The 21,091-nt window shown below is 52.4% G+C and overlaps 1 protein-coding gene across 1 annotated transcript in view; it reads left to right on the top strand.

Moving 5' to 3' along the window:
• NEMF (nuclear export mediator factor) overlaps positions 1 to 21,091 on the top strand; it is a 75,390-nt gene that overhangs the window by 53,731 nt on the left and 568 nt on the right. The window contains exons 22-32 of the mRNA XM_060261399.1: positions 827 to 947; positions 4,918 to 5,095; positions 6,559 to 6,601; positions 6,685 to 6,734; positions 10,111 to 10,273; positions 12,407 to 12,484; positions 12,574 to 12,759; positions 14,867 to 14,899; positions 17,233 to 17,339; positions 17,745 to 17,788; positions 19,391 to 19,470. Coding sequence (XP_060117382.1) covers positions 827 to 947; positions 4,918 to 5,095; positions 6,559 to 6,601; positions 6,685 to 6,734; positions 10,111 to 10,273; positions 12,407 to 12,484; positions 12,574 to 12,759; positions 14,867 to 14,899; positions 17,233 to 17,339; positions 17,745 to 17,788; positions 19,391 to 19,470 — 1,083 coding nt within the window. The remainder of the gene's footprint in view (positions 1 to 826; positions 948 to 4,917; positions 5,096 to 6,558; positions 6,602 to 6,684; positions 6,735 to 10,110; positions 10,274 to 12,406; positions 12,485 to 12,573; positions 12,760 to 14,866; positions 14,900 to 17,232; positions 17,340 to 17,744; positions 17,789 to 19,390; positions 19,471 to 21,091) is intronic.

Genomic DNA, 21,091 nt, shown 5'->3' with positions numbered 1-21,091 from the left:
GCCACTGGCGTGATCCAACATGGCTTCTCTTATGTTCTTACAGATCATTCTGGTCAAGGCTGATTCAGATACAGTTGTGCACTTACAGAACCCGAGGCATCTAGTTAAGAACATAAGAGAAGCCATGTTGGATCAGGCCAATGGCCCACACAGTCTAACACTCTGGGTCACATAAGAAGATAAGAGAAGCCATGTTGGATCAGGCCAATGGCCCACCCAGTCCAACACTCTGGGTCACATAAGAAGATAAGAGAAGCCATGTTGAATCAGGCCAATGGCCCCTCCAGTCCAACACTCTGTGTCACGTAAGAACATAAGAGAAGCCCTGTTGGATCAGGCCAGTGGCCCATCCAGTCGAACACTCTGGGTCACAGAAGAACATAAGAGAAGCCCTGTTGGATCAGGCCAATGGCCCATCCAGCCCTCACTCTCTGTCACACAGTGACCAAAACCTCCGACACTATCAGGACTCCTGATCCAGGAGGGACAGGACTCCAGGAACACTTGCCCCCCCCCCCCGCCCCAACCACCAAGAAGACAGAGCATCCCTGCCCCAGACAGAGTGTTCCACCTATACTCATGGACCCCACTCTACATGTTTATTCCACCTTGAAGCTGTCTGTGCTTGCAGCTGCCGCTAACGCAGTGGTACCTCCGGTACAAAAGTCCAATAAATCTTGTGTGTGCAGATGCACAAACTTTCCATACCGCTTGGCTCTGTCAGTCAAGCCCAGGTGTCAAGAATTCTTTCTGGTCCGTTCTGTGATTGGTGGTTGCCAGGCTGCCTCTGTCCAATGAAAACAAGCCTTTCTCTTCCCTCCTTCAGGTGGAGGACTCCTGTGTTTGGAGGCACAAAGGTGAGCGGAAGGTGAAAGTGCAGGATGAAGACATGGAGACGGTGACCTCTAGCACCAGCGAACTGGCAGAAGAAGAAACGGCACCCCTAGGTAGGCCTGCAAAAAGCTTTAGGGGCTTGATCGGGAGTGGGTGCTAACACGTTGCAGGGTCTGTGTGTGTGCTGTGCACGGTTTCCTCCAAAGTCGTCGTGCATTCCCCTGCATTTTCATGGTGACTTTTGAAGGGATATAACCTATTCCAATTCACGACTCAGATTATGCGTGGGCTAGAGAAGGTAGAGGAAGAAGTCCTTTTCTCGCTTTCTCACAATACGAGAGCTCTTGGGCACTCAGTGAAATTGCTGAGCAGTCGGGTTAGAACAGATAAAAGGAAGTCCTTCTTCACCCAAAGGGTGATTGACACGTGGAATTCACTGCCACAGGAGGTGGTGGCGGCCACAAGCATGGCCACCTTCAAGAGGGGGTTAGATATAAATATGGAGCAGAGGTCCATCAGTGGCTATTAGCCACAGTGTGTGTGTGTATACACACACACACATATTGGCCACTGTGTGACACAGAGTGTTGGACTGGATGGGCCACTGGCCTGATCCAACACGGCTTCTCTTTTGTTCTTCTGTGACACAGAGTGTTGGACTGGATGGGCCATTGGCCTGATCCAACATGGCTTCTCTGATGTTCTTATGCGACACAGAGTGTTGGACTGGATGGACCATTGGCCTGATCCAACATGGCTTCTCTGATGTTCTTATGCGACACAGAGTGTTGGACTGGATGGACCATTGGCCTGATCCAACATGGCTTCTCTGATGTTTTCTCCCTTTCTCACTTTTCTCCCTTTCTCACAATACGAGAACTCGTGGGCATTCGATGAAATTGCTGAGCAGACAGGTTAAAACGGATAAAAGGAAGTACTTCTTCACCCAAAGGGTGATTAACATGTGGAATTCACTGCCACAGGAGGTGGTGGCGGCCACAAGCATGGCCACCTTCAGGAGGGGGTTAGATAAAAATATGGAGCAGAGATCCATCAGTGGCTATTAGCCACAGTGTGTGTGTGTGTGTGTATGTGTATATATATATATATATATATATATATATATATATATATATATATATATATATATATATTTGGCCGCTGTGTGACACAGAATGTTGGACTGGATGGGCCATTGGCCTGATCTAACATGGCTTCTCTTATGTTCTTATGCGACACAGAGTGTTGGACTGGATGGACCATTGGCCTAATCCAACAGGTCTTCTCTTATGTTCTTATGTGACACAGAATGTTGGACTGGATGGGCCACTGGCCTGATCAGTTGGGTTAGAACAGATAAAAGGAAGTCCTTCACCCAAAGGTTTATTAACACGTGGAATTCACTGCCACAGGAGGTGGTGGCGGCTGCAAGCATAGATGGCTTCAAGAAGAAGAAGAATTGCAGATTTATACCCCGCCCTTCTCCCTGAATTAGAGACTCAGAGCGGCATACAATCTCCCATATCTTCTCCCCCCACAACAGACACCCTGTGAGGTGGGTGGGGCTGAGAGGGCTCTCACAGCAGCTGCCCTTTCAAGGACAGCCTCTGCCAGAGCTATGGCTGACCCAAGGCCATTCCAGCAGGTGCAAGTGGAGGAGTGGGGAATTAAACCCGGTTCTCCCAGATAAGAGTCCGCACACTTAACCACTACAGCAAACTGGCTCTTTAGTTAGAGGATTGGATCAGCATCTGGAGCAGAGGGCCATCAGTGGCTCTTAGCTGCAGGGTATAGATGGAACTCTGTGTCTGGGGCGGTGATGCTCTGTATTCTTAGAGAATCAGAGTCGCTCACAACCTCCTTTATCTTTCTCCCCCACAACAGACAACCTTTGAGGTGGGTGGGGCTGAGAGAGCTCTGACAGGAGCTGCCCTTTCAAGGACAGCTCCCACGAGACCTATGGCTGACTCAAGGCCATTCCAGCAGCTGCACGTGGAGGAGTGGGGAATCAAACCCGGTTCTCCCAGACAAGAGTCCACGCATTTAACCACGACACCAAACTGGCTCTCTCTTACTTCCAAAAGGTGGTTTACGATCCCAGCTGAAACTTCACCAAGGCAAAAAGAGACCTGTGAAGCCAAAAGAATGTCACCAGCCCTTCTGAGTTAGTAGCTGCCTCCTTTCCTGACCTGAGGAGGACTGAGCCGCCCTGAGCCTGCTCCGGCGGGGAGGGCGGGATATAAATAAAATTATCTATCTATCTATCTATCTATCTACTTCCTTTAAGCTCCCAAGTATTAAGCTCCTTTTTCAGTCCTGGCCCTGATCTTGTGGAACTCCCTGCCGGAAGACACCAGGACCCTGCGGGATCTTTTACAATTCCACAGGGTCTGCATAGCAGAGACGTTCCGCCAGGCACCCCACTCCTCCCCTCTACTTAAGGGGGGAACTGCTCCCAGTGCCTGGAAAGCAGAACTGCAGCACACTATAAAGAAGAAGAAGCATTTCAGATTTATACCCCGCCCTTCTCTCTGAATTAGAGACTCAAAGCGGCTAACAATCTCCTATATCTTCTCCCCCCCACAACAGACACCCTGTGAGGTGGGTGGGGCTGGAGAGGGCTCTCACAGCAGCTGCCCTTTCATGGACAGAGTCTCAGAGCGGCCTACAATCTCCTTTTCCTTCCTCCCCCACAACAGACACCCTGTGAGGTGGGTGGGGCTGAGAGGGTTCTCACAGCAGCTGCCCTTTCATGGACAGAGTCTCAGAGCGGCCTACAATCTCCTTTTCCTTCCTCCCCCACAACAGACACCCTGTGAGGTGGGTGGGGCTGAGAGGGTTCTCACAGCAGCTGCCCTTTCATGGACAGAGTCTCAGAGCGGCCTACAATCTCCTTTCCCTTCCTCCCCCACAACAGACACCCTGTGAGGTGGGTGGGGCTGGAGAGGGCTCTCCCAGCAGCTGCCCTTTCAAGGATAGAGTCTCAGAGCGGCCTACAATCTCCTTTCCCTTCCTCCCCCACAACAGACACCCTGTGAGGTGGGTGGGGCTGGAGAGGGCTCTCCCAGCAGCTGCCCTTTCAAGGATAGAGTCTCAGAGTGGCCTACAATCTCCTTTCCCTTCCTCCCCCACAACAGACACCCTGTGAGGTGGGTGGGGCTGGAGAGGGCTCTCCCAGCAGCTGCCCTTTCAAGGATAGAGTCTCAGAGTGGCCTACAATCTCCTTTCCCTTCCTCCCCCACAACAGACACCCTGTGAGGTGGGTGGGGCTGGAGAGGGCTCTCCCAGCAGCTGCCCTTTCAAGGACAGAGTCTCAGAGTGGCCTACAATCGCCTTTATCTTCCTCCCCCACAAAAGACCCCCTGTGAGGTGGGTGGGGCTGGAGAGGGCTCTCACAGCAGCTGCCCTTTCAAGGACAGAGTCTCAGAGCGGCCTACAATCGCCTTTATCTTCCTCCCCCACAAAAGACCCCCTGTGAGGTGGGTGGGGCTGGAGAGGGCTCTCCCAGCAGCTGCCCTTTCAAGGACAGAGTCTCAGAGTGGCCTACAATCGCCTTTATCTTCCTCCCCCACAAAAGACCCCCTGTGAGGTGGGTGGGGCTGGAGAGGGCTCTCACAGCAGCTGCCCTTTCAAGGACAGAGTCTCAGAGCGGCCTACAATCTCCTTTCCCTTCCTCCCCCACAACAGACACCCTGTTCAAGCACCACACCATTGGATTGCAACTGCTTTAAATTACTGGTTGTATTGATTTTATGTGTACCTTTTGTTGTACATCGCCTAGAGCCCGGCATTGGCCGGGATGAGGCGATCCATGGATCTAATACAGGGGTGGCCGATGGTAGCTCTCCAGATTTTTTTTGCCTACAACTCCCATCAGCCCCAGCCATTGGCCATGCTGGCTGAGGGTGATGGGAGTTGTAGGCAAAAAAAAACCCATCTGGAGAGCTACCGTCGGCCACCCCTGCTCTAATGAATAATAATAAGAAGAAGAGGAAGTCCAAAGCACTGTTAGCAGACTTCCTTCCCCTTTCTTGAGCGTTCATGAAGTGTTTCCTCCTCAAACTGACTTCTCTGGTGCTCCAGAGGGAGACGAGGACAGCGGTGGCAGCAGCAGCGAGGAGGGCGAGAGAGGGGAGTCCAAGGAGAAGCTTGAGGAAGAGGAGGCCGGCGGGACGAGGCAGGCCATGCCTGCCTCTGAGGGGTCCTCCAAGGGGAGAGTCCCAGTTCAGCGAGAGGACTGTCTAGATGCCCTGTGTCTTCAGTAGATCAGTTTTCAGCTTCCACACCATCGATGTCCCACCTGCAGTACAAAGAGTGACAGGTCTGACGCGGAGAAGGTCTTGGAAAGGGGAGGGGAAGCAGGTCTCTAGATAACTCAACATCATCTTCGCTACCCTATCATATCCCAATTATCTTTCTAATATGCAAATAAATTCCTGCAGCAAATATCTGTCCAACGTGGACATATTAAGGTACCTGGGTATTAGCAGTTTGGAACAGAGTGAGACTAGTGTTGACTGGATGGGCAATTGGCCTGATCCAACACTGCCTTCTCTTGTGTTCTTATGTGACACAGAGTGTTGGACTGGATGGGCCCTTGGCCTGATCCAACATGGCTTCTCTTGTGTTCTTATGTGACACAGAGTGTTGGACTGGATGGGCCCTTGGCCTGATCCAACATGGCTTCTCTTGTGTTCTTATGTGACACAGAGTGTTGGACTGGATGGGCCCTTGGCCTGATCCAACATGGCTTCTCTTGTGTTCTTATGTGACACAGAGTGTTGGACTGGATGGGCCCTTGGCCTGATCCAACATGGCTTCTCTTGTGTTCTTATGTGACACAGAGTGTTGGACTGGATGGGCCCTTGGCCTGATCCAACATGGCTTCTCTTGTGTTCTTATGTGACACAGAGTGTTGGACTGGATGGGCCCTTGGCCTGATCCAACATGGCTTCTCTTGTGTTCTTATGTGACACAGAGTGTTGGACTGGATGGGCCCTTGGCCTGATCCAACAGGGCTTCTCTTGTGTTCTTATGTGACACAGAGTGTTGGACTGGATGGGCCCTTGGCCTGATCCAACATGGCTTCTCTTATGTTCTTATGTGACACAGAGTGTTGGACTGGATGGGCCCTTGGCCTGATCCAACAGGGCTTCTCTTGTGTTCTTATGTGACACAGAGTGTTGGACTGGATGGGCCCTTGGCCTGATCCAACATGGCTTCTCTTGTGTTCTTATGTGACACAGAGTGTTGGACTGGATGGGCCCTTGGCCTGATCCAACAGGGCTTCTCTTGTGTTCTTATGTGACACAGAGTGTTGGACTGGATGGGCCCTTGGCCTGATCCAACATGGCTTCTCTTGTGTTCTTATGTGACACAGAGCGTTGGACTGGATGGGCCCTTGGTCTGATCCAACAGGGCTTCTTTTATGTGACACAGAGTTTGGGACTGGATGGGCCTCTTGCCTGATCCAACATGGCTTCTCTTATGTTCTTATGCATGCACAGTTGGATGTGCTGCCAGTCGGTAGACAAGAGTGTCTCTCTCTTTAGAGAGAAGGCCTCCTGGGTGATTCCCGTGAAGAGACAGAGGCCAGCTCCTGGCTACGTCAGCTCCCAGTTGGCGCTGCCTCTTCTCTGTCCCTGGCACAGATGGATGCCCCTGTAGCTCCTCTTCTCGCTTCAGCTGGGCTGGCTTTTGCTGAGCCTCTCTGTTCTCTTGCAGGTCCCAGCCGAAAGCTGCTCCCAAAGAGAACCCCGCGAGCTTAGTAAGTTCTTTGCCTGCACGACCACGGGGGTTGCCGGCCAACCTGGAGGGGAAGCCCTTCTGATTTTTCTTTCCAATTTGCAGAGCGATGGGAAGTCCCAGAGCCGGAGGCATCTCTCAGCCAAGGAGAGGAGGTAAGGGGGAGGGCTGGGCAAACCCTGCTGCTACTGCGTAGGGAAGGGGCCATGGCTGAGCATCTGCTTGGCATGCAGAAGGTCCCAGTTTCAACCCTTCAGTATCTCCAGTTAGAAAGGACCAGGCAGGAGGTGATGGGGAAGACCTTGACCCGAGACCCCGGAGAGTCATGAAGTGGGGCTATAGCTCAGTGGCTGAGCATCTGCTTGGCATGCAGAAGGTCCCAGGTTCAATCCCCGGCATCTCCAGTTAGAAAGGAGCAGGCAGGAGGTGATGGGAAAGACCTCTGCCTGAGACCCTGGAGAGCCATGAAGTGGGGCTATAGCTCAGTGGCTGAGCATCTGCTTGGCATGCAGAAGGTCCCAGGTTCAATCCCCGGCATCTCCAGTTAGAAAGGAGCAGGCAGGAGGTGATGGGAGAGACCTCAGCCTGAGGCCCTGGAGAGTCATGAAGTGGGGCTGTAGCTCAGTGGCTGAGCATCTGCTTGGCATACAGGAGGTCCCAGGTTCAATCCCCGGCATCTCCAGTTAGAAAGGAGCAGGCAGGAGGTTAATGGGGAAGACCTCAGCCTGAGACCCTGGAGAGTCATGAAGTGGGGCTGTAGCTCCGTGGCAGAGCATCTGCTCTGCATGCAGAAGGTCCCAGGTTCAATCCCCGGCATCTCCAGTTAGAAAGGGCCAGGGCGGAGGTGATGGGGATGAGGTGATGGGGAAGACCTCAGCCTGAGACCCTGGAGAGTCATGAAGTGAGGCTATAGCTCAGTTGCTGAGCATCTGCTCCGCATGCAGAAGGTCCCAGGTTCAATCCCTGGCATCTCCCCTTTAAAAAAGGAGCAGGCAGGAGGTGATGGGAAAGACCTCTGCCTGAGACCCTGGAGAGCAGACCTGAATCTAAGAAGTCCCTCCTTGGCCCTCTGGGGAAGAAAGAAGGCCTGAAGGGGAAATGAGAACCACACAGGGACTAAGGGAAGCCCAGATGGTCCCCAGTCCTCCCGATCTTCCAATAGAAAACCCTTTTCGTTTGAATGGCAGCCAATAACAAGCCCTACTTTCCCAAGGCCCCACCCACTTGTTGAAAAGCTCAGCAGGTGCCAAGGGAAGTCAGGGGTGTCAAACTCATTTGTTATGAGGGCCAGATCTGACATAAATGTGACTTTGTCGGGCCGGGCCTTGTGTGTCATAAAATGTAATGCTAGGTTGCAGAGATATAAACTTTATAAAGCATGTAGACAAACAAAAGATTTTTTAATGGCTTAAAATAAAACATGCTTAAAACATTAGCACTCATTAAAGGTGCTTCCTTTGTATGTCTCCCGTGCAATCCAGGGAACAGGGCAACGGAAGCTCTGGCTCTTTCCTTCCTTCCCCAGGGGACCGAGAGGGGGAGGAGCCTCAGCCAATAGAAGGAAGAGAGGCTTGACTCAGTAGCTTTGTGGCGTGATTGAGAGAGCCTGGCAAAGCAAGCTCTCCTTTCCCCCCTTCCTCCCCAAGGGAGGAGCCTTGACCAATGGAGAAAATAGAGGCTTTTCTCTGTAGCTCTGCTGTGCGATTGAGCAAGCCTGGCAAAGCAAGCGGTGATGCAGAAGGAAGCAGAGAGGGAGAAGGAAGCAGATGACAGCCAGTTGCTTTGGGGCCTGATAGGAGCCCTCCTTTGCCCCTAGGCCTCATGTTTGACACCACTGTATTAGCAGGTGCAGTACTCCTGTGTTAGCTGTGTTAGCACCATGTTGGGGGACCGTGCTCTAGACTGACGACCATTCATCGTACTGTTGAATTTCACTATGATTATATTGTGACGGGTACCTGGAGGGTTTGTTTCCCATGGGGTCCCGTTTTTGAAACTGTCAGCGAGGTCCAGTGCATATTTGGAGTTTCTGAAAACACGTGGAATTTACTGTCACAGAAGGTGGCGGCTACAAGCATTGCCAGCTTCAAGAGGGGTTTGGATCAACATCTGGAGCAGAGGTCCATCCGTGGCTGTTAGTCACAGTGTATTGTTGGAACTCTATTTCTGGAGCAGTGATGCTCTGTATTCTTGGTGTGGGGGGGCACAGTGGGAGGGCTTCCAGTGTCTTGGCCCCACAGATGGACCTCCTGATGGCACTTGGGGTTTTGGCCACTGTGTGACACAGAGTGTTGGACTGGATGGGCCATTGACCTGATCCAACAGGGCTTCCCTTATGTCCAGGGCAGTGATGCTCTGTATTCTTGGTGCTTGGAGGGGCACAGTGAGAGGGCTTCTACTGGCCCCACTGGTGGACCTCCTGATGGCACCTGGGGGTTTTTTTGGGCCACTGTGTTACACAGAGTGTTGGACTGGATGAGCCATTGGCCTGATCCTACATGGCTTCTCTTATGTTCTTATGTGACAGAGTGTTGGACTGGATAGGTCATTGGCCTGATCCAACATGGCTTCTTATGTGAGACAGTGTTGGACTGGATAGGCCATTGGCCTGATCCAACATGGCTTCTCTTATGTTCTTATGTGACATAGAGTGTTGGACTGGAGGGGCCACTGGCCTGATCCAACATGGCTTCTCTTATGTTCTTATGTGACACAGAGAGTTGGACTGGATGGGCCATTGGCTTGATCCAACATGGCTTCTCTTATGTTCTTATGTGACATAGAGTGTTGGACTGGATGTGCCATTGGCCTCATCCAACATGGCTTCTCTTATGTTCTTATGTGACACAGAGTGTTGGACTGGATGGGCCATTGGCCTGATCCAACATGGCTTCTCTTATGTTCTTATGTGACACAGAGTGTTGGACTGGATGGGCCCTTGGCCTGATCCAACATGGCTTCTCTTATGTTCTTATGTGACACAGAGTGTTGGACTGGATGGGCCATTGGCCTGATCCAACAGGGCTTCTCTTATGTTCTTTTGTGACACAGAGTGTTGGACTGGAGGGGCCATTGGCCTGATCCACCATGGCTTCTCTTATGTTCTTATGTGACACAGAGTGTTGGACTGGAGGGACCATTGGCCTGATCCAACATGGCTTCTCTTCTGTTCTTATGTGACACAGAGTGTTGGACTCGAGGGGCCATTGGCCTGATCCAACATGACTTCTCTTATGTTCTTATGTGACACAGAGTGTTGGACTGGAGGGACCATTGGCCTGATCCAACAGGGCTTCTCTTATGTTCTTATGTGACACAGAGTGTTGGACTGGATGGGCCACTGGCCTGATTAAACACGGCTTCTCTTATGTCCTTATGTGACACAAAGTGTTGGACTGGAGGGGCCATTGGCCTGATGCAACAGGGCTTCTCTTATGTGACACAGAGTGTTGGACAAGATGGGTCATTGGCCTGATCCAACATGGCTTCTCTTATGTTCTTAAAAGTGTTTTCAATTCTGTCTTTCCTCAGAGAGATGAAGAAAAGGCAGCAGCAGCTGCCGCTTCCTCAGGGTGAGCCCAGCAATGATCCAGACCCTCCGAAGGGAAAGGCAGAGGAAGAGGCTCAGCTCCCGCCCCCTCCCGGTGGGAACAAGAACACAGCCCCCCAGCAGCCGGTCAAAAGGGGGCAAAAGGTGAGCAGAAGGGACCATCCGGCCAATTAACACCGTCCTGGCTCGTTCAGTCTCTGGCTGCCTGCAAAGGGGCATCAGGTGTTTGCTGGGCTGTGAAATCTTGAGGTGGATTTTTGTCTGGCTTTGTATTTGAAGTGGTTTCAAGTTTCAGCTGACTTACGGGGACCCCAGCAAGGGGCTTTTAAGGGAAGTTGGAAGCAGAGGTCATTTGCCGTAGCCCTCCTCTGCGCAGTCTTCTTGGGTGTACTCCCATCCAAGTACCCACCCTGCTGAGCTTCCAGCAAGGGGCTTTCAAGGCAAGGGAGAAGCAGAGGTGGCTGGCCATGGCCTTCCTCTGCAGAGTCTTCCTTGATGGTCTCCCAACCAAGACTTATGGTGACCCCAGCCAGGGGCTTTCAAGGCAAGGGAGAAGCAGAGGTGGTTGGCCATGGCCTTCCTCTGCAGGGTCTTCCTTGGTGGTCTCCCAACCAAGACTTATGGTGACCCCAGCAAGGGGCTTTCAAGGCAAGGGAGAAACAGGGGTGGTTGGCCATGGCCTTCCTCTGCAGAGTCTTCCCTGGTGGTCTCCCAACCAAGACTTATGGTGACCCCAGCAAGGGGCTTTCAAGGCAAGGGAGAAACAGGGGTGGTTGGCCATGGCCTTCCTCTGCAGAGTCTTCCTTGGTGGTCTTCCTTCCGAGAACGAACCCTGCTTAGCTTCCAACTTATGGTGACCTCAGCAAGGGGCTTTCAGGGGAAGTGGGAAGCAAAAGTCATTGGTTGCTGCCCTCCTCTGCAGAGTCTTCCTTGGTGGTCTCCCCTCCAAGCTTCAACCCTGCTTAACTTCTGACAAGATCAGGCTATACTAGCGCCCCTCCCCCTTTGGTCTGGTTGGTGTCCCTGATTCTCAGCTCAAGAAGATGGAGGAAATAAAACGAAGACAGGGTCAGGCAAGAGCTGCGTCTTCCTGCAGTGACGGAGTTTGATGTCAAGAACTGGTTCTTGCCATGTCTTGCTGTCCACTTATAATCACGGTAGAGGATGCTTTCCTTATATTTGCTGTTGCACTATCTGTTCCGTATGAAGTATTCTTTTCTGCCCTGGCTATAACAAGGCGTGCCTGCGAGTTGCACTACATTCCTTTCAGGAGCTGTGAAGGTCATCTGTGTTCTGTCTAGCCGGAGACTCTTAACTTCCGGTTTTCAGGGAAACAGTTTGAACTGGGGTGATGGGGGTGGGGGAGAAGAGAAGGATCTCTCTTTGAATTATATTGGTGGCTTATTACTCCATGCCAAAAATTGCCCGCCTGAATGCCTGCGTAAGCAACAGCCACTGTCAGGTATAAAGGTATGGACTGCCCTGGGGAGGTCAGTTCTAACAAGACCGGTCTTTGCTGTGGACATGCTCATCATTCAATAAAGCCGAATTTAACTTATGTCAGACAGGTGGAGTTAAGTAGTGCTGCACAGAGCCAGTTTAGTGTAGTGCCAGTTTGGTGCAGTGGTTAAGTGTGTGGACTCTTATTTGGGAGAACCGGGTTTGATTCCCCCCTGCTCCACTTGCACCTGCTGGAATGGCCTTGGGTCAGCCATAGCTCTCTCAGGATATTCCTCAGTGGAACAGGCTTCCTGTGGAGGTGGTGGGCTCTCCTTCCTTGGAGGTTTTTAAACAGAGGCTAAATGGCCATCTGACGGCAATGCGGATCCTGTGAATTTAGGGGGAGGCATTTGTGGCAAACCACCCCGTAAAAAGTCTGCCGTGAAAACGTTGTGAAAGCAACGTCACCCCAGAGTCAAAAATGACTGGTGCTTGCACAGGGGACTGCCTTGACCTTTTTATTTGTGAGTTTCCTGCATTGTGCAGGGGGTTGGACTAGATGACCCCGGAGGTCCCTTCCAACTCTATGATTCTATTATGTGATGGAACTGTCTGTGCTGGGTCTGCAGAGGACAGGCCTGTAGGCTCCATTCTCAGGGCCATTGCGTGTTGCCATGATTAGCCAGAGTCACCTGTGTCTTTGCTGTAGTGTCTGGGGAATGCTTACAGTCGATGGCTGTGTTCCCGCCACCTGCTTCCAGGCAGCCCAGATCTCACAGTCTTTCCTTTTCGGCTCTTGCTAAGATTTCCTTTCCTGCTGCCCTTTCTCGACTCCAGAGCAAAATGAAGAAAATGAAGGAGAAGTACAAAGACCAGGACGAGGAAGACCGCGAGCTCATCATGAAGCTGCTGGGGGTAAGGAGGCCGGATTCCTTGGGTTTCTCGGCTTGCGGAGTCGCGTGTCGGGTCCTGGGTTCTGATCTCTTTGCCCTTCTGAAATCCAGTCCGCTGGACCAGTCAAAGAAGAGAAGCCCAAGAAAGGCAAGAAAGGGAAAACGAAAGACGACGCCCCCAAGAAACCTCCCCAGAAGCCAAGAGCAGTCCATAGGGTGCCAGAGATGGCCAGAATCAAGGAAGGAGTCCCCCTGGAGTTAGAAGATGGCGCTTTGGAGGAGCAACCGGATGAGAAGGTAAACCGGATGAGACCCAGTTTGGTTTAGTGGCTAAGTGGATGGACTCTTAACTGGGAGAACCGGGTTTGATTCCCCCACTTGCAGCTGCTTGAGTGACCTTGGGTCAGTCATAGCTCTCGCCGAGGTGTCCTTGAAAGGGCAGCTTCTGTCAGAGCTCTCTCAGCTTCACAGGGTGTCCGTTGTGGGAGAGGAAGGGAAAGGAGACTGTGAGCCACTCTTGAGACTCAAAGTGGAGGGCGAGATATAAATCCAGCCTCATAAGCATCTTCTGAATGCTGCGCTGCAGTGAATACGGCCACCTTGCAGAGTCACGCCAAGATCTTCCCTTCGTTGCTTCCATGAAGATAGTTTCAGGGAATTCACTGCCATGGGAAGTGGCAGCGGCTACAAGCATAGCCAGCTTCAAGAGGGGATTGGATCAACATCTGGAGCAGAGGTCCATCAGTGGCTCTTAGCCACAGCTTATTGTTGGAACTCTCTGTCTGGGGCAAGTGATGCTCTGTATTCTTGGTGCTTGGGAGGGGCTTCTAGTGTCCTGGCCCCACTGGTGGACCTCCTGATGGCACCTGGGTTTTTTGGCCACTGTGTGACACAGAGTGTTGGACTGGATGGGCCACTGGCCTGATCCAACATGGCTTCTCTTATGTTCTTATGTGACACAGAGTGTTGGACTGGATGGGCCACTGGCCTGATCCAACATGGCTTCTCTTATGTTCTTATGTAACACAGAGTGTTGGACTGGAGGGGCCACTGGCCTGATCCAACAGGGCTTCTCTTATGTGATTACAAGATAATGCATGGGATGGAGAAAGTAGAGAAAGAAGTACTTTTCTCCCTTTCTCACAATACAAGAACTCGTGGGCATTCGATGAAATTGCTGAGCAGAAAGGTTTAAAACGGATAAAAGGAAGTACTTCTTCACCCAAAGGGTGATTAACATGTGGAATTCACTGCCACAGGAGGTGGTGGCGGCCACAAGTATAGCCACCTTCAAGAAGGTTTTAGATAAATATATGGAGCACAGGTCCATCAGTGGCTATTAGCCACAGTGTATGTGTGTATATAAATTTTTTTGCCACTGTGTGACACAGAGTGTTGGACTTGATGGGCCGTTGGCCTGATCCAACATGGCTTCTCTTATGTTCTTATGTTCTCTTATGTTCTTATGGGACACAGTTTGACTGGATGGGCCACTGGATGGATCACTGGCCTGATCCAACATGGCTTCTCTTATGTGACACAGAGTGTTGGACTGGAGGGGCCACTGGCCTGATCCAACAGGGCTTCTCTTATGTTCTTATGGGACACAGAGTGTTTGACTGGATGGGCCACTGGCCTGATCCAACAGGGCTTCTCTTATGTGACACAGAGTGTTGGACTGGATGGGCCACTGGCCTGATCCAACATGGCTTCTCTTATGTGACACAGAGTGTTGGACTGGAAGGGGCCACTGGCCTGATCCAACAGGGCTTCTCTTATGTGACACAGAGTGTTGGACTGGATTGGCCATTGGCCTGATCCAACATGGCTTCTCTTAGGTTCTTATGTGACACAGAGTGTTGGACTGGATGGGCCACTGGCCTGATCCAACAGGGCTTCTCTTATGTTCTTATGGGACACAAAGTGTTTGACTGGATGGGCCACTGGCCTGATCCAACAGGGCTTCTCTTATGTGACACAGAGTGTTGGACTGGATTGGCCATTGGCCTGATCCAACATGGCTTCTCTTAGGTTCTTATGTGACACAGAGTGTTGGACTGGATGGGCCACTGGCCTGATCCAACATGGCTTCTCTTAGGTTCTTATGTGACACAGAGTGTTGGACTGGATGGGCCACTGGCCTGATCCAACATGGCTTCTCTTAGGTTCTTATGTTCCTGCACAATTTAAATCATGTGGGAGGGAGGGAGAGAGGGAGAGGGACAGCTGTGGGATGGGGAGTGAGGGGCTCCCCCAAACTATCAGGGGCCAAGCCCCGTGGGCCACTGGGTTAGATACGGGCCTGATTCCAAGGCTGTTGGCTTGTGGTCGAGAGGAACGGCCCTCGAGCCGGGCTTCTCTGCCCCCTTCCTTTCCTTGACCGTTTGTTGTGCTTTCTCCACAGGAGGAGCAGGACCAAGATCAGCACGCCAGCGAGGTAAGTATGCAGCCACGGCAGGGCCTGGGGTCTCTCTGAATGCCAGCTTGGGAGCTCAGGGCCTTCCTGTCTTTAGGCAGCTTCCTGCCCTCCTTCCCGGTTCAAAGCAGGCAGGATGATAGAGAACCCGCAGCCAAAAGGCCCCGAAATCCCGTGAAGCATCAATTGGGCATGGAAGCAGTTCAGAGTTATACGTTGCCTAATTGATCCTGTAACTTTGCTAGGCACGAGGAAGGTACCAGACCCCCATCTGGAGATCCGAGGTGGCCATGATTACAGGCATCTGAATTGCTCACACCAGGGCTTTTTTTGTAGCAACGTCTCCTTTGCATATTAGGCCACACCTCCCTGATGCAGCCAATCCTCCTGGAGCTTACAGTAGGCCCTGTAATAAGGGCCCTGTAAGCTCTCGGAGGATTGGCTGCATCGGGGGGGGGTGTGTGTAGCCCAATGTGCAAAGGAGCTCCTGCTAGAATTCCACCCCTAGGCCACACACTCCTGATGTAGCCCATCCTTCTGCAGCTTACAGTAGGCCCTGTACCAAGAGCCCTGTAAGCTCTTGGAGGACTGGTTGCATCAGGGAGGTGTGGCCCAATATGCAAAGGAGCTCCTGCTAGAATTCCACCCCTAGGCCACACACTCCTGATGTAGCCCATCCTCCTGGAGCTTACAGTAGGCCGCGTCCGAAGAGCCCTGTAAGCTCTTGGAGGATTAGCTACATCAGGGGTGTGTAGCCTAATAGGCCAGGGGTGGGCAACGGTAGCTCTCCAGATGTTTTTTGCCTACAACTCCCATCAGCCCCAGCCAGCATGGCCAGTGGCTGGGGCTGATGGGAGTTGTAGGCCAAAAACATCTGGAGAACTACCGTTGGCCACCCCTGCAATAGGCAAAGGAGTTTCTGCTACAAAAAAAAAAGCCCTGACAGAAATTGCTTTGCCTATTAGGCCGCACAGCCCCGATGCAGCCAATCCCCCTGGAGCTTACAGGGCTCTCCGTACAGGGCCTGCTGTTAGCTCTTGGAGGACTGGCTACATCAGGACTGGCTACATGCAAAGGCGTTCCTGCTGCCAAAAAGCCGTGGTTCACACGTGCTTCCAACAGCACAGAGCTTTTCAGCACAGAAGGCAAATGTCTGGAACCGTGTTATTGCCAGAGGGAGGACTCGGGGAAGTTGGCAGGAGTTGGGGGCAGGGAGAGCGACATTCCCAGATTGCGGGGTAGAGGAAGACGGCACCTTCCCGCTGTGCTTGCAGGGTGGCGCCACGATTTCTCCTTCATTTCTTCCATAAAGATAGCTTCAGAGGGTAGGCGCGTTCACCTGCCGTAGGTGACCCGGATTCGAGTCCACCGGAAAGCTTAGAGGCTGACACGATTTTCGGGGTGCGAGTATTTGAGAGTCAAAGCGGGACTCGAATGGAGATCTGCTGACCCTAAGCTTCGACTGGATTCGAATCAAGTTCTCCGTTCCAGCTCCTGATGTCTCTTCTACAATGCCTGCCTCAAATTCCTTGCCCAGTTGGGGTGTCCTGCAGCCTTAGAGTCAGTGGAGGAAGACAGACAAGACAGCCGTCGTAGGAAGGAGACAGCTGGCCCCACGAGAGCTGTCTGGTAACACAGCCATGGGGGAGGAGGGTGAAAAGCACAGAGGCAGGTAAAGGAATCCGGGCATGTTTAGCCTGGAGAGGAGGCGGCTGAGAGGTGATAGGATCACCATCTTCAAGTACTAGAAGGGCTGTCCTATAGAGGATGGGGTGGAATTGTTTTCTGTGGCCCCGGAAGGTAGGACCAGAACCAACGGGTTGAAATTAAATCAAAAGAGTTTCTGGCTCAACGTGAGGAAGAACTTCCTGACCGTTAGAGCGGTTCCTCAGTGGAACAGACTTCCTCCTTGGGAGGTGGTGGGCTCTCCTTCCTTGGAGGTTTCTCAACAGAGGCTAGATGGCCATTTGACAGCGATGAAGATCCTGTGACTTTAGGGGGAGGTGTTTGTGAGTTTCCTGCATTGTGCAGGGGGTTGGACTAAATGACCCTGGAGGTCCCTTCCAACTCTAGGATTCTATGACCATTAGAGCGGTTCCTCAGTGGAACAGGCTTCCTCAGGAGGTGGTGGGCTCTCCTTCCTTGGAGGTTTTTCAACAGAGGCTAGATGGCCATCTGACAGCAATGAAGATCCTGTAAATTTAGGGGGAGGTGTTTGTGAGTTTCCTGCATTGTGCAGGGGGTTGGACTAGATGACCCTGGAGATCCCTTCCAACTCTACGATTCTATTCTATGAAAAGTTCCCTTCCTTTCCTTCCCAAACGTTGCCTCTTTCTCCCCCTTTGCCTTGCTAGGAAGCAGAGGCTCTCTTGGACTCCCTGACGGGGCAGCCCCACCCGGAGGACCTCCTCCTGTTCGCCGTCCCCTTCTGTGCCCCTTACACCACCATGACCAACTTCAAGTGAGTGGCATCCGCTTCTTTTTTTCGTTCCTTGAATTTCTACCCCGCCCTCTCCGCGGGTGAACTCAGGGCAGCTAACAGGCCTTTGTGCTTACAATTTAAAAATCAATAAAATGCAGTTACAATTAAAACCATTCCGCGGTGCTGTGCCACTTCAATTTAGGTGGGTTCTTCTTCCCTGATGGTGGTCGTAGGGTATCGTAGCTATAACAACACGGGGTGGCCATCCTCTCCCGGTTAGATGTTAAAGGCCTGTTCAGTTCTGCAGGCCCCGCGGAAAGTAGAGAGATCCTGCAGGGCATTCCACATTTCTGGTGCCACCGTCAACCCCAGTGGCATCTTGGCCCCAGAGCATGGGCACCTTCTCTGCCGCTGTACTAATCTCTGTGTTTTTTTTCCCCTCAGGTACAAAGTCAAGCTGACCCCAGGCACCCAGCGGAAAGGGAAAGGTACAGGCCGCCCGCTTCCTCCCAGAGCCCTTCTGTCCTCTGGGCCGGGGTGGCTAAGTGGCTTTCCAGGCCCTCCTCTTAAGAAAATTAATGAGCCTAGCAGGGTTAGAACATAAGAGAAGCCATGTTGGATCAGGCCAATGGCCCATCCAGTCCAACACTCTGTGTCACAGAAGAACATAAGAGAAGCCCTGTTGGATCAGGCCAATGGCCCCTCCAGTCCAACACTCTGTGTCACACAAGAACATCAGAGAAGCCCTGTTGGATCAGGCCAATGGTCCATCCAGTCCAACACTCTGTGTCACATAAGAACATAAGAGAAGCCATGTTAGATCAGGCCAATGGCCCATCCAGTCCAACACTCTGTGTCACATAAGAACATAAGAGAAGCCATGTTGGATCAGTCCAATGGCCCCTCTAGTCCAACACTCTGTGTCACATAAGAACATAAGAGAAGCCATGTTGGATCAGGCCAATGGTCCATCCAGTCCAACACTGTGTCACATAAGAGAAGCCACGTTGGATCAGGCCAATGGCCCCTCCAGTCCAACACTCTGTGTCACACAGTGGCCAATATATGTGTGTGTGTGTGTATACATACACATGCGCACACACATACATACATACTGTGGCTAATAGCCACTGATGGACCTCTGCTCCATATTTTTATCCAATCCCCTCTTAAAGCTGTCTATGCTTGCAGCCGCCACCACCTCCTGTGGCAGTGCGTTCCACATGCTAATCACCCTAGGTTTCCAGGGTGTCGAACTTATTTGTTATGGTGGCCGGATCTGACATAAATGAGACCATGTTGGGTTGGGCCGGGCCAGGCCGTGTGTGTACCTATTTAAGATTAGGTAGCAGAGATATAAATTTATAAAGAACACAGACAGACACAAATATATATATTTAAAAAAAAAAATGCTTAGAACGTTAGTGCTCATTGGTCTTAAAGGTGCTTTCTTCTTTATTTCTCCCACCAGGGAACTGGGCAAAGGAAGCTCTGGCTCTTTCCTTCCTTCCCCAGGGGACGGGGTGGCGGTGGGGAGGCTTCAGCCAGTAGAAGAGAGGCTTGGCTCAGTAGCTCTGCTGTGCGGTTGAGAGAGCCTGGCAAAGCAAGCTCTGGCTCCCTTCTTCCTCCCCAAGGGAGGAGCCTCAACCAATGGAGAAAATAGAGGTTTTGCTCTGTAGCTCTGCTGTGCGATCGAGCAAGCCTGGCAAAGCAAGCTGCGTTGCAGAAGGAAGCAAGAGAGAGGGAGGAGGAAGCAGACGACAGCCGGTTGCTGGGAGGCCTGATAGGAACCCCCTGGCGGCCTGATTCGGCTCCTGGGCTGCATGTTTGACTCCCTTGCCCTAGAGAGCTGCTGCCTGTCAGAGCAGACGATTCTGAGCCAGTGGCACGATGTAGGATTAGCAACTCCCCAGAGCCAGGGAGGGCCTGTAGCTCAGCAGTAGAGCTTGGGCTTTGAGTAAGAAGAAGGTGATAGGTTTGACCCCCCCGCTCGACAGCAGCTTCGTCTTTAGGGACCCTTCCTGTTTCCCCCGGATGTCGAATCTCCCTCCTTCCCCCGCCTGACGACTTTGCCCTGCGTCTTTTAACAGCCGCCAAGACCGCCCTGCAGAGCTTCATGCAGTCCAAGGAGGCGAGCCCCCGAGAGAAGGACCTCTTCCGCAGCGTGAAGGTAAGAAGCCCCTCCCTCCGGCCGGTCAGGAGTCGCCCCAAGCGGCTGTGGGACTTCCCAAGCGAAGCCGGCGCCCGAGAAGGCCTGCTGTTTCCTCGCTGTGTGCTGGAAATGGGACTGTGCGGATAGCAGCCCCGGTGTCTCTCCCTCTTTCAGCTTGCTTTGTGTCGTTCCTAGTAGGAAACAGGCCCTTAGCTCTTGCAGCTCTGTAGAAAGTAATGCTGAGCATTTTATGAGCATGAGAAGAGGATGTACATCCGGGGGGAGGTAGGCTGTGTCTTCCCCAGCCCTCTTCTCCATTCCCCGATGTGGAGAACCACCTCCTCTGTGGCTGTCCAGGGCAAAAGCACTCATGCTGAGAGCCAGTTTGGTGTAGTGGTGAAGTGTGCGGACTCTTAGGCGTGAGAACCGAGTTTGATTCCCCACTCCTCCACTTGCACCTGCTGGAATGGCTTTGGGTCAGCCAGAGCTCTGGCAGAGGTTGTCCTTGAAAGGGCAGCTGCTGTGAGAGCTCTCTCAGCCCCACCCACCTCACAGGGTGTCTGTTGTGGGTAGGGTTGCCAATCCCCAGGTGGGGGCAGGGGATCCCCCGGTTTGGAGACCCTCTCCCCGCTTCAGGGTCGTCAGAAAGCGGGGGGAAGGGAGGGAAATGTCTGCTGAGAACTCTTATTCCCTAGGGAGATTTTGCTGTTTGCTGTGCGGGTGCTGTGCTGTGCTAACTTTTTATATGTAACTGTTTTTGTTTTGTTTTTCTTTCCCTTTCTTTTTCTCTTGTAAATAAATATTTTTTCTGTTTTGAATGCTGGCAGTCAATCTCTGTTCCACATAGATCCCGACCGCTTAGACCACGCTGCTTTAAGAAAGGGGGCCGCGGGAAAGGGGGAAGGCATGCAGTTGGATAAGGTGCCAATCCTCCAGGGGTTCCCCAAAGAAGTGCTGAGGTCTCTGTGATACCCAAGTACAGGGTGGCAGAGTTCCTTGAGGCCTGGCCTCATAACCGGAGAGGGGGATTGGGAGTCCTGTTCCTCTCAATCTGAACCCCTAGACTGAGCAGGTGGTGGCAGTGAGCCCAAGTGGCAGGAGGAGAAATAGCTCCCTCCAGGAGTTGGCGACTCAATAGGGAGTTGACGGGACCAGGTCTGAAGGCAGAATCGGGCCGGTTCCGCCACATGCTGTGAGAGCTCTCTCAGTCCCACCCACCTCAAAGGGTGTCCATTGTGGAGGAGGAAGGGAAAGGAGATTGTAGGCCGCTCTGAGACTGTCCTTGAAAGGGCAGCTGCTGTGAGAGCCCTCTCCAGCCCCACCCACCTCAAAGAGTGTCCATTGTGGAGGAGGAAGGGAAAGGAGATTGTGAGCCGCTCTGAGACTGTCCTTGAAAGGGCAGCTGCTGGGAGAGCTCTCTCAGCCCCACCCACCTTACAGGGTGTCTGTTGTGGGGGAGGAAGGGAAAGGAGATTGTAGGCCGCTCTGAGACTGTTCTTGAAAGGGCAGCTGCTGTGAGAGCCCTCTCCAGCCCCACCCACCTCAAAGAGTGTCCATTGTGGAGGAGGAAGGGAAAGGAGATTGTGAGCCGCTCTGAGACTGTCCTTGAAAGGGCAGCTGCTGGGAGAGCTCTCTCAGC

The sequence above is a fragment of the Heteronotia binoei genome, chromosome 21 (genome assembly GCF_032191835.1).
Source record: "Heteronotia binoei isolate CCM8104 ecotype False Entrance Well chromosome 21, APGP_CSIRO_Hbin_v1, whole genome shotgun sequence".
Classification (NCBI taxonomy): domain Eukaryota; kingdom Metazoa; phylum Chordata; class Lepidosauria; order Squamata; family Gekkonidae; genus Heteronotia; species Heteronotia binoei.
The sequence above is the reverse complement of the archived record's forward strand: the minus strand, read 5'-3'. Positions and strand labels throughout refer to the sequence as shown.